This window comes from Haliotis rufescens, unplaced genomic scaffold (genome assembly GCF_023055435.1).
Source record: "Haliotis rufescens isolate VD_foot unplaced genomic scaffold, xgHalRufe1.0.p SCAF_6, whole genome shotgun sequence".
NCBI classification, from domain to species: Eukaryota; Metazoa; Mollusca; class Gastropoda; order Lepetellida; family Haliotidae; genus Haliotis; species Haliotis rufescens.
In genome coordinates this window covers 52,477,075-52,490,842 of record NW_025964334.1, presented here as the reverse complement: position 1 = coordinate 52,490,842, position 13,768 = coordinate 52,477,075, and the positions used below count along the sequence as shown (strand labels likewise).

General features: G+C 40.9%; 1 protein-coding gene across 2 annotated transcripts in view; it reads left to right on the top strand.

Moving 5' to 3' along the window:
- Nucleotides 1–13,768, top strand: part of LOC124138168 — a 79,271-nt gene that overhangs the window by 27,057 nt on the left and 38,446 nt on the right. The window contains exon 3 of one of the 2 annotated variants that reach the window (XM_046504699.2): nt 5,680–5,798. In XM_046504699.2, the coding sequence (XP_046360655.1) occupies nt 5,780–5,798 (19 nt within the window). In that variant the 5' untranslated portion in view covers nt 5,680–5,779. Of the gene's footprint in view, nt 1–5,679; nt 5,817–13,768 lie in introns of both variants that reach the window. The other variant, XM_046504698.2, reaches the window with a different exon arrangement.

The window sequence follows — 13,768 nt, the reverse complement described above, 5'->3', positions numbered from 1 at the left end:
TGAGAGAGTGAGTTGGGTTTAACGCCGCTTTTAACGGTAATCCCGTGATATCACGGCGTGTCAGCTTAATGTGGGAGGAAAGCCCGAAGTGATGCAGGTCTCAGACGTTTACCACTTCGGTGAAGCCCACGATCACGGGTACGGTGCTGACAGACGTAGAAACATAATCGGGGCGAACTGAGGATTCGAACCCACAATCATAGGTTTCTGGCGTGCCCAAGGGACGCAACTCTGCACAGCGAATCGCGGCGCCTTAGACGATTGGGCCACCCGTGCCCCCTCAACAAGAACGAAAGTATGTTACACAATACCAACTGGGTCGCAAAGCCCGTCTTAATTATCAGTTCGTTTTTAGTGGCAACAGGTAATCAACGTCATATTTAATAAACTTTCTGAAGCATGTTACTGGTACATGAACAAAACCAGATTGATTTTGACCAGGAGTTCGGACACGAGATTTTTATTCCTTATTCAGTTGATGAAAAAAACTAATTTTGGAAGAAAAGAAATAAAAATAGTCCTCGGAAAACAGTGTCACTAAGGTCATGTACAAATTATAATATCGAAATATACATTGTCTATTTAGATGTACAAACCACTCCGCATTTGAGTTTTCTCTTTCGTTTCAATGTCTAGTGGATATAGCATCTGCCCGGAGATCCCTTGCCGCGTCATACCAAGATGATACTTGTTGTCACCCTGCCTGGCGGTCGGTATCAAGGGGATAAAACAAGGACTCGGAGTATACTGTGTCTGAATAGGATATTCATGTTAAACTGCGACATGGCATCTCATTGGGCTAGCACTATAAAACAAGCATTAGTCCGAACTAGTAAAGCATCCACGCACATACATGCATGAACGTCGCGATATGTGCTGTAATCTCGGACGCGACGTTAAAACACCATTTCACCTCACCTTCTTAACTTTGTCAGTCAATGGGAAGAAGGAAGATACCCGATGCAGCACAACGAGAAATGGTACAGTGAAGCATCGGCAATTCCTGATGTGTTGTGCGATAAGAAAGCATCTCACAATGGTATTGATACTCTCCTAAATCTCATTTACAAAAACATAACCATTATTGTGACTTTTCTGATCAGGAAGTAGCCACATTATTGCCCCTTTGGGAAGCACATTTTACGACAAGAAAATCCGGCGAAGGTTTTTCTCAAAAGAACTCAAATCACAGAAATGCGGTTTTATCGACAGTTAGTATACCGAGTCCTCGTAGATTTTACAAATTACCAATGTAGTTTGCTTTTCAGACAGAGCATTGTCAGACTGGTTTGAAGTAGGGAGGTCTATGACGCCGTTGTATCAGTATGGCTTACGTCGTAAGGGATTGGCATTTAACGGACGGGACATAGGTATGCATAAATACATGCATCTAAGACCGGCGTCTAGAGCACAAAGTGAGGTGTCTCGATAGCCAAAGAGGGCTCCCAGGAAAGAGGAAATTAAGTGTCACCTTTAGTTTACGGCATCTTCCAAAGATCCCTTGTGTCGTCTATCTTACTACGACCGCTTTCAATTTCTTTCACTAAATCCTTATTCGTCTGGCCATGGTTCTTAGTTAAGCTACCGTTAGCAATAAGCTATCGGTGCTAACCTTATAACTATCATTTATAAAGATTTCTGGACAGTGTGGTCAAGACTGGCGAGAGGTGACCAGTGGAAGCGCTGGTGGTAATTGCTTCATTAGAATGGACATCCTAACTGGACCTCCCCGATGTTCATTTCCTTTGTCCTGTGATGACCACGAGTGACCAGGGGTCTCGGGACACGCTGACCAATTTTCCAAACCTGACAACGTTACGTGACAAACAGCTTAAGCTTATTAGGGTCTGAGGAATGGCGGCTAGCGTTAATTCAAAGCTGCTGACAAGAGAGTAATGAGTTAACCTAATTTCCAGTGACGTCAGCTCCTCGCCGTTATACCTTCTTCAGATAGGCTAGGGTTTACGACCCATGAAAGAAGTATTTATAGCATGCGCCTTCCCTGAGTACGTACACTGTTAAAAATGTCGAGGAATACATCACGTTAACGGGCATTCACAGGATATTTATGGTGTCATTTACCCGCATTTTGTATGTTTCCCAGCCTGCAAATTTCGTAAGATCTACTAAATTACGTTCAAGCAAACAAGTTTCCATATGGATGTGGGATGACATTTCAGAATCTGAAACTGTTGGGACATAATCCTTATCCTGCTTTAAAACCATACATAACTGAAGCTACAAGGGTTGAACAACATTATCTTAGCATAATCTTATTACTAAGATGTCTTTGCGGAACAAAAAATACCAAACCCAGTATCTTACAACTTCGATTACCGTAAATATCAACGTCAACGTCAGAGAACAACACGACCTCCAGACTCGCAAAGGTAAAATAACGAAGGGTGAATGAAACAGTAAAGATCAGTAATGACACCAGGTGTCTGCGTAAAGGCTAAGGAGGGGATCTGCGAGGATCTTAGTGTTAAGACTGCTCGGCAGAACCTAACTCACGATCTTTCTCACAAAACGATCATAGCGTTCTCACTCTCGTTAATGCTGAAGGGTAGATTGAAATAATCCTAGATGTAATATATGTTTGTCTTCACAAAGCAATCTTAGCACCACGACTGTCGTAATGGTTGAGATTGTCCTACTCGTAGTGCTAAGATATCTCTGTCGGACACGTCCTTGTATACTGATGATGAGGATGATGATGATGATGATGATGACGACGACGACGATGACGACGACGACGATGATGACGATGACGACGACGACGACGACGACGACGATGACATGACGACGACGACGATGATGATGATGATGATGATGATGATGATGATGATGATGATGATGATGATTAGGGATCATGAATTTCTTGGGGATATATTTAATGAAATTATGTGCTCAGTCTTCACAACAATAAATATATAAAAAAAATATTCGTGATCCAAAACCTTTTTGTTATGTATTTTCGGATGTGTTTACTCGTAGAGCAACGACGTGTCTGTGTTACTGTAATGTCACAATGCCAGCATTAACGTATCTTGTGAAGCGAACGGGTCGCTGGTCTGGACAGGAATACTCTGTCGATACAAGTGACGTGTATCGGAAATGTATGTACGGAACAGACAGTAGCTTAAATGGATGATGTACATGATATTTGCAAGTCACTTCACGGATACAAAAAATCTATAACAATGAATACAAAAGCTATGAGTGAGTGAGTGAGTTGGTTTAACGCCGCTTTTAACATTAGTCCAGTTATATCACGGCGTGTCAGCTTAATGTGGGAAGAAAGCCCGAAGTGATGCAGGTCTCAGACGTTTACCACTTCGGTGAAACCCACGAGCACGGGTATGGTGCTGACAAACCTAGAAACATAATTGGGGCGAACCGGGATTCGAACCCACAATCATAGGTTTCTGGCGTGCCCAAGGGACGCAACTCTGCACAGCGAATCGCGGCACCTTAGACGACTGGGCCATCCACAAAAGATATGAAGACTCCAAACATACATGTAGGTTTATGTAAGTATAGGTTCGTTTAGTCATGTCTTTGACATTACATCAATACAAAATCTAAACCAACGTGAATCGTCACAATAAAATTGACAAAACCGTTTCCATGATCAAAAACTAAATAGCGACAAAACCTTTTTCATATTTGTCATCAGGCTCTGCTAAAAACAGAGTCGGTTGTAAGATTCCGAGTTTATCACAAGCATGTGTTTATGAAACACTATCAAATTGTGAAGGCACTGGGGTTTCGGGAAAGGGTGACAGTATCCAGTCTCATCGGGTACCCAGGCCACAAACACATGCAGAGGCATGTCATTTGTTCACAAAAAGCACACGGCAACAAGTTGTACTAACAAGTCAAAGAGATAAATAGTTATTATATGAAGAAGACCACATGAACACTGTCGCATCTTTCTCACAAAACCTTGTTCAAGGTTGAAGTTTAAACCTTTCAGTCAATCCTATTGCCGTAACAAACTTCAATTATTTTTTATTGTTTTTAAACAAATCATGGCTGTGTCTTTTTTGTTCTAAAAATCACTCAAAGATGCGTATCTCATTCTCCCAACTGATTGTTCTAGTGCTGTTTGATGTCATCTTGAAAGATTTACCGGGACATGACTCTACTGAGATCAGTTTACGTGATTGCTTTTGAAGCTCAAGGAATCTATACCGGGCTGAACTATCTATTAAAACTGATGTTTATAACCGTTTTCAGCCTGTTTTAACTTGTTAAAAGTACTTTAGTCCTCGCCAGTCACAGTGGATCACATACATTCAAACAGCCTGACAACAAAGACTGACGTATTGATATTTACAATACTCGTTTTCAGCTTAATGTGCTAACCCAGATGTTTTTTCGGCAATAACTGCTGAGGAACAGTGAGACAAGGGATGTATTGAGACCACCTTAAACCAATGATAAAAATGTTAGTATATTACGTGGTACTGACAAATATCAATTTCAGTGATACGAGGGGCGTTCAATAAGTTTTGCAACTTGAATATAAGACCAAGTCGCAGAATATATTTTGCACTTTTATTTTTCAATATAATCTCCATTCACCTCAAAACACTTATTCCATTTGTCCTTCAAGCTTTTAATACCACTTTTATAGAAATCCGCAGATTTGCCCTCTAACCACGCCTCAGTGGCAGCCTTTATGTCCTCGTCATCCTGGAAGCGTCTCCCACGTAGGGCAGATTTCATTTGCCAGAATAGGAAATAGTCACTGGGGGCTAAGTCTGGGCTGTAGGGTAGGTGATTTAACTGCGACTTGGTCTTATATTGAAGTTGCAAAATTTATTGAACGCCCCTCGTAATTACACTTTTTTGTGTACTATTAATCTAAGTGTTTCTTGCTGATTGAACTCAGAATTTCAAGGAATATTTGGACGCGTGAAATGTTTGCAAATGTATACTAATCAAAAGAAGTTAAAGAACATGTGATTGGGAATTATTTAACTTCTTTTGAGTAGTATTTATTAAGCGTGACCCGTTTTCTTCTTATCAACCATATAAAGTCCACTACAAGACGATCCGTTGTTCCTTTGATTTACGTTTTTAACGTAAACATGTAGTATGGACAGGATTTTTTTAGAGTGAGGTGAAATGGGGCTAAATGTCGCGTTCAAGATTATTATTGCACTTATATACCGCAATCCAAGATTAATATTATATTGTGTGCAGGACTTACATTATATACGGCGTTAGGAGCGACTTGTATAAAGTATATACGTCCTTATGAATAATGCTCTTCATTCTGAATTACGATTCCTGGATATGGAAATAGTATGTGTTGTATATGCCCTGGGTGCATTGTGTCTCTGCTACTCTGTAACCACTACTGTAAACTACGGTTATAACGAACACGCTTATAACGAACTGATGGATATATCGAACTGTCTTTTTTGTCCCTAAACTGTAGTTATGCTGTATATATGCTTATAACGAACTACGGTTATAACGAACTAAAATTAGTGGTCCCTTTGGGTTCGTTATAACCGTTGTTTACTGTATTTCAGGATCTTGAATCTCAAAACACATCTGGTTGTGTTAATGTGCTGCTTCACAAACTGTACAAATCTTACTAACGGCCAGGCTATCGTCTCACACTGGATGCATGACCTTGACCTACACCTTCTTTCTCCTCAGGTACCTGCTGACATAACTAAAGGGAGATAACGCTCGTTTGAAAACCAACGTTGACCACTCGAAAATATCCCGATGGGGTGAACCAGGCCCAACGCCTAAAATGATCCCTATAGCCCAAGGTGTGTATAGATTGCTAGGTAAGTAAACATATTTATTACTCATCCGCGAAACGTGGTCCTGTGCGCAGTGCACAGATCCCAAATCAGGTGAAGTTAAGCAACGTCGGTCTCGGAGAGTAGTTGGATGGTCGACCACGTTCAGCAGCTTGACTCCTGAGAGTTTCTAGGGCTTCGGTCCTGCCCCACACTGAAGCACATGAACCACATGTGGTGTCTCCTTAGGCAAGTGACTTTGTTCAAAATGTGCCTCTGTTCACCCAGCAGTGAATGGGTACCCGGTAGGATGAGATGGTAATGTGGCTGTTAACCTTCTAGCGCCTCACAGACAGCTTGGGTTGTATACTCCCCAGGGAGCTGAGAATGAAAATCGAGTGCTCACTGATCCATTGACCGGGGTAATAATAGTGTAGCGCTATGAACATCCACTCGGAGAATGGAATCTGGCCCATTATAAATGCACTTTTTATTATTATATCAAAATGGATATTCGTAAACTGAGAAAGGCCATCGGTTGACACATGCTTAAAGCGTTGGTACCATCATCACCTAGGTCAATTGATCAGCGTGCACTACAAATACTTTCTCAGCTCCCTAGGGATCATACAAGCTGCCTCTGAGGCAGTAGAAGCTTAACAGTGTCATCCTACGGGTACCAATATGTGAAGAGAGGCATAATTCGAACAAAGTCACTTGTCTAAGGAGAAGAAATATGCTACACGACTGTGCTTCAGTATAGGGCAAGACCGAAGCACTAGCAACTCTCACGTCAGGATGTCGAACACGGTCACCCATCCAACCACTCTCCGTAACCAACGTTTCTTAACTTCTCTTGACTTCTCTCACCACACCTGTTTAATAACAATGCTATATTAAACGGTGTTAAATAACATCACGTGTGGACGGGACTATTTGGGGCAGAAATTATTCATAGAGACAGTATACGGACTCCCACTTTTGTAGTGTAGTAGTGGAGGTTTCTTTACATAAAGGGGCACGGGTGGCCCATTCGTCTAAGGCGCCGCGATTCGCTGTGCAGAGTTGCGTCCCTTGGGCACGCCAGAAACCTATGATTGTGGGTTCGAATCCCGGTTCGCCCCTATTATGTTTCTAGGTTTGTCAGCACCATACCCGTGCTCGTGGGTTTCACCGAAGTGGTAAACGTCTGAGACCTGCATCACTTCGGGCTTTCCTCCCACATTAAGCTGACACGCCGTGATATAACTGGAATACTGTTAAAAGCGGCGTTAAACCCACCTCACTCACTCTCTCACTCACTTCGCTGCATAAAGTCTTAGAACATGATACGGTAATTACCGAAGCTTCATGTCGAACATCATTCATTGCCGAGTCTCCTTACGACCTTGAACTTTGTGTTGTAAATGAGAGTAGCCCCCCTTGGACAAAGGTGACATTCGTTAGAAATGTCAGCTGGATCAGTCTCATGTCGTAAATCTCCCGTGCTCCGAAAATGAACAGATGGTGTAGCTTAACGGTAATTACAACCAATTTCAAAACAGATGAACCATCTGCTGACTCGTTTGAAATCACATATCAAACATGACATGATGCGAGGAGTCAGTCGTCTCGTAGGCTCCCCTCACCAACACTAAAACGAGTCTGAAGCTAGCGTCGGCATGTTACCGTTTCTTATATCGATCTCGATAACATGGACACTTTCTGGCCAGGTTGCACTTCAAGAGAGCGGTCTTGGTGAGTGAGTAGGGTTTAACGCCGCTTTTAACAGCATTCCAGTATTATCGCGGCGTGTCAGCTTAATGTGGGAGGAAAGCCCGAAGTTTGCAGGTCTCCTACGTTTGGAGGCACGGTTGGCCCAGTCGTCTAAGGCGCCGCAATTCGTTGTGCAGAGTTGCGTCCCTTGGGCACGCCAGAAACCTATGATTGTGGGTTCGAATCCCGGTTCGCCCCGAAAAAGTTTCTGCATTTGTCAGCACCATACCCGTTTTTGACCATTACCGCTGTTGACACGAATATGTCTTTTTCTTCTTTCACACCCCGACCCCTACCACCACAACCAACGATTGCCAATGTTTTGAATCAGTTGAATCAAGTTGGGGACAAGTGGTACTTGTACAAATATTTGACCACCCCACCCCCTACCCCCTGTCAAAATCGTTAACTACGGCCTTGGGAACCGATGTTTCTACTGCACTAGATATACCCAAACCCGACAAATATCAAGACGACCACTGATCCGTTGTAACGATTCGTTGTGTAACAAGATGATTTAGATATTCAACATTTGTTACATCATCAAACAAAAACGTAATGCAGTATTAAATATGACAGTATATCAATTTTCTAACCGTACATGCCGAGTAATTGCACAACAAGTCTTGATGATAAAAATATGAAATGACACATCAACAAACATTAAACCACTAGTTACGGCTAACTTCCTGATACGAAAGTCTGGTTTCTTCAGTAACACATTCGTCATCCTCAACGCCTGATTTTAGAAGGCAGTCACATTAGGATTAAGTTTCTAATGGACTTCTGTGTAGATGATGTTGTTACAGACGTCGCAGCTGGCCCAAGGGCAGGATGCTGATGGACATGCCCTGTTGATATTTGATATATTCCATTTCATCCCTCCACATACAAACCCCCTCACTCAACACACATTAAGTCGCCATTAGTAGGAGTCGGTGTTTTATAAAAAATAAAATTTCAATTACCATACTTTACAGTGAACCATCTTTAACCAGGGGCGGTCGGGTAGCCTTGTGGTTAAAGCGTTCGCTCGTCACGCCGAAGACCCGGGTTCGGTTCCCGACATGGGTACAGTGTGTGAAGCCCATTTCTGGTGCCCCCCACCATGATATTGCTGGAATATTGCTAAAAGCGGCGTAAAACCAAACTCACTCATCTTTAACCAGACAGGTCGCTCGCAATTAAATAGTCTGGACTTACAAGTTTCCATGTTAACAAAGCAATGTTGACATTCCTGTGTTTTAGTTGAACAATTGACTTGCCTTTGCAGGTGTTTGTGCCGCCTATATGGTGCAGGATATATGTACGCTCGCCTTTTTCGCGAACACTTGGAAACATCACTCTTCGGTAGGGATACATAAATACATGCTTGTGATATAGTCGGAATCGTAAAATGAACTCTACTTTTAGCAGAGATTTCTTATGATTAAGGAAATTGTTTTATGACCTGTAGGTATTCTTACCGTCGACCTTTCCTTGTATCACTGTATATTTCCATGTCTCTGACAAACAAACAATTTGTCTATATATGCTTCATTCTTTCACTGACCCGTGAAGATCCGGGATAGAATAGGTCTTCAGCAACCCATGCTTGCCGTAAAAGGCGACTATGCTTGTCGTAAAAGGCGACTATGCTTCTCGTAAAAGGCGACTAAGCTTGTCGTAAAAGGCGACTAACGGGATCGGGTGGTCAGGCTCGCTGACTTGGTTGATGCATGTCATCGATCCCAATTGCGTGGATTGATGTTCATGATGTCAATCACTGGATTGTCTGGTCCAGACTCGATTATTTACTGACCGCCGTCAAATAGCTGGAATATTGCTGAGTGCGGCGTAAAACGACAAACCAAACCAAATCATTCTTTCACTAATTGTATGTTGGTATGTTTTTAATTGTGATATTCCGGCATCCTTTCGTCCATGTAAACGTCTCTGTGTATACCTATCTAAATGTAACTATCCATCGCCCATTGTTCCTTTAATGAACACAAGGGGAGGGATCATCAATGTTTTGAGGGGTACTTTTATGAAACAGTGTGCCCAGTCTTCACGACAAAGAAAACATACCAAACCATATCCATGACAGTTATCCATTTATCTCAATAACGCATTCATCTGTCTCAGTATCTATTATATATATCTATCTTTCCACCAAAGACCATCCTCACATCACCTGTTATCTATTTATCTCAATTTATTTATTTATCTTTATGTACGTGCACACATAATCAATCCGTCAATGTATTCATTAACCCATATTTACCAAACTTCATACCTTTTTTCTTAGGTGTAATTTCATGTCGCCCTGTCATTTTCCGTTTACTACAATAATCATATCGTAATTATATCCGTAAATAGTTATCTTCTATAATTGCCACCCAACAGGCAGGACGACCTCCACGTGAGTGCTGACCGCATTATTAGGCCGGAAAGGCCATCAAAAGAGGTGACGTTTATCCCTTACAATGTTCAATACCTTGACAATACCTTGTCTCAATATGTTGTGATGATTATGAATCAGTTATGGCTTTAAAGTTATAACCTTCGAGGGTTTACAGAAGAAAAACTAAACAAATTATTTTTGTTTAAGAAAAGCTGAAATTATCTGAAAAGGGCATATGTGATAGGGCGGATAGTTGACACACGGTCATAGTATTCATTCGGCACAGATTGGATGACTATTCACACATGGGCACACCGTTTGAAGCCGATTAATGCTGGAACCAGTTGCCATTTGGCTGGAATATGGCTAAAAGCGGGCAAATATCATATTCACGCAGGTTACAATGTGCGCTTTTGTGAGATTTTATTTGACATAATGGACTACAACTAAATACCTATATTGTATGAATTCCCGGAAAGAATAAATTTTATCTAGCCTCATTTTTGTGGCAGTGGGGACCGCGTGGTCATGTTCTATGACGTCTAATGCAAATTGTGTCAATGGCGGGCGCTACCTTTAGGACAGGACATGCCTGTCTTTATCGCGAACACTCGATGGTATCACTGAAATCAGTGCTCAATTCATATAATTTTCACGTCTATTTGTTCCGAAATAAACAGATTCCGCACGCCCAATGGAATCTGTTTCGGAGACTGGTCATTCTCTGGTGATGACGTTGTATAATTGTTTACTTTGTATTATCGTGCCCCGATGGTGTTGAGCACGTTTTCAGTCTCTGGTTTGCCTACTCCAGTATCAACATCTAGGGGCCATCGCGATACATTCAAATATTGCTACAGTGTTTAACATTCAATCACTGACTTAAAAAGCAGTATTTGTTCATTGGCCTTGTTCGCGAAGACTTCGAATTCAGGTCTTCATCGTGAAACAACACTTCAGGTACGACACTAAAAACAGCGGTGTTTCAATTCACCTACAGCATGTTGACGTTGGATTCAGTATGCGTAACATGCAACAGAACTATACAATAGTATACGAGAAAATCAAAGTGAAAACATTGGACTCCAGTTTTGCAATGTCTACATCGGTTTAGACCCTTATCAGAGAACATATAATTCGCTGGAGTCCTTGCTTTCAAGGAGTGTCACAGTTTCATCAATATGTAGGTTTAGCGTTATTGATTTTCATATGGTAGGCAGCATAACAAGATAAGGCCGAAATGTCTTTTAATCCAAAGAATTATGAAACTAGGACAATTTGCAATGAAACACGCTGTCAACTTATGGAGATGAAGTGTACACAACGCATCTTGGTTATAGAAAATGAACAAGTTAATATATAGTTAAGGTGCTAGAATAATGACAAGAAAAAGTGATTTTAACTCTAGGTTGTAGAATAAGAACAAGTAAATATATAATCTTGGTTGTAGAATATGAACAAGTAATATAAAATTTTAGGTTATAAATTAAGAACAAAAAAATATACGCTCTAGGTTATAGAATAATAGAAGTAAATATAATCTCTACGAATTAGAATAAAAAGAATATATAATATCTATGTAATAAAATAAGAACAAGTAAGTGTAATATCTACAGAAAAGAATGAGAACAAGTATGTATTAAGTCTATGTTATAGAACAAGAACAAGATATTATAAACTCCAGCAATATAATAATAACAAGTCTAAGATCTTAAGAACAAGTAGATAATATTATAGACCCGTGGTTGTAGAGTAATTGCAAGTAGATACAAACTCTAGGTTGTAGAAAAAGAACAAGTAAATATATACCTTACGTACATGTAATAGATTAAGAACAAATATATATCATCCCTGTGTTATAAAATATGAACAAGTAACTATAAAACTATACATGATACAATGATCCAGTTTCAAACGAGTCAGGATCCAGAAGGCACTTGGAATAACTCAAACAGCCAACTTCCTGCTTGTATTCCGATTCAAAGACGTTTCCAATACATTATCCCAACAAATGTAAAAACACTGTGCTCGTGGAGGAGGCAGCTCACGATGCAATTACATTACGATCACCCGTCATAGTTGGACGTGCTCTTTATGGTGGAAATTAATTCATATTCTTCCTATGTTAGATTAGCTGCGTGCAATGGAACAGCTCACCGAACCATCAGAAGGACGGTCCATTTAGTCCGACCCAACTATTCAGTAATTACGGTCTCATATCTAAATTGGTCTGCACAACAACAGGATATTTCGCCTAAATTAATTTCCGTATTTGTTGAAAATTTGGGTCAGGGAGGGTTTTTATCACATTCTGGGTTATTTCAGTGTCTTGATAGTGGCACAACCGGTTGGTATTTAATTTGGTACTTTTTTGCCCCAGTAAATCTTTTGTTGTTGTGAATTTGGTATCTCGATCTCAAGACTATATATTGGTGTGGCGTTTGTGTCCTTCATTTTTTCTACTCCCTTATAATTAGGTCAAATGTGACAATGACATATATATCAATAGTCAGATGGACACATACATGTACGAGCGTGAAGATACGAATTATGTATCTTCAGCAACCAATGCTTGTCGTAAAAGGCAACTAACGGGATCGGGTGGTCAGGCTTGCCGAACGGGTTGATGCGTGTCATCGTATTCTAATTGATGGATGCTCAAGATGTCAATCATTGGATTGAAGTGGTCCAGACTCGATTATTTACATACCGCCGCCATATAGCTGGAATATTGATAAGACGGCTTTAAACAATACTCAAACAAAGTCGGACACATAGGAGAGTGTTATCGATGTACATGTGTTTTACTTGTAGATTTGAAACCGCTAAATTGAATATCGATCAGAATGTGGTTTCAAATTGAGGTTTCAAATGATACGTGAGCGCTGTCAGTTGTGGTTATGAAAATGAAGACACCAAGTTTAATGATGGCTCATCAACGACCATACGTCCACTCATCTTTAATGTAAAGGGCAGCCTCGTCCGACTGAAGGCCCGGGTTCGAATCCCTACAGGTGTGGTGTCTTTGTGTGAGGTCACTGTTGAGAGAAGTGACTGAATTGGAGTGGGAGGTCACGCACGTTTACCTGGTTGATTGCGTGTCATCGAACTCCTACGGCACCGGACGTTGCTCACAACATTATCCAACAGTTTGACTGGCCTTGGCACGATTATTTACAGGACTCCAAGTTATAGCTGGGATATTGCTAATTGTGGCAAAACATTCCATGACTTGACCATGAACACCCTTCCTGTAAACAAACAAAACATTCCATGACGTGACCATGAACACCCTTCGTTTAAACAAACAAAACATACCATGACTTGACCATGAACACCCTTCCTGTGAACAAACAAAACATTCCATGACTGGACCATAAACACCTTTCATGTAAACAAACAAAACATACCATGACTTGACCATGAACACCCTTCCTGTAAAGAACCAAAACATCACGACGTGACCATGAACACCTTTCGTGTAAACAAACAAAACATACCATGACTTGACCATGAACACCTTTCGTGTAAACAAACAAAACATACCATGAATTGAATACCTTGAACATCCTTCGTTTAATTTAAGACTGAAAACGGTTCGAAGCAACGAAACGTCTTTCCACGCGTGTACATTGTTGTCCACTTAAACTTGTAAGATGGTTTTAGTGCATTCATTTGATTGTGGCTGTTATAGGACTCCCATGACTTTCAAATTGATAATGTTCCCGTGAGATTCGCGCTTAAATGGATATTCACATAATATAATCTAGTTCCTCTTTGGCCAGGGCCATGGTATCAAATTGAAACGATCCAAATCGATTTTAAATGGATAATCTAGAAACCATCGTCGCTTTAA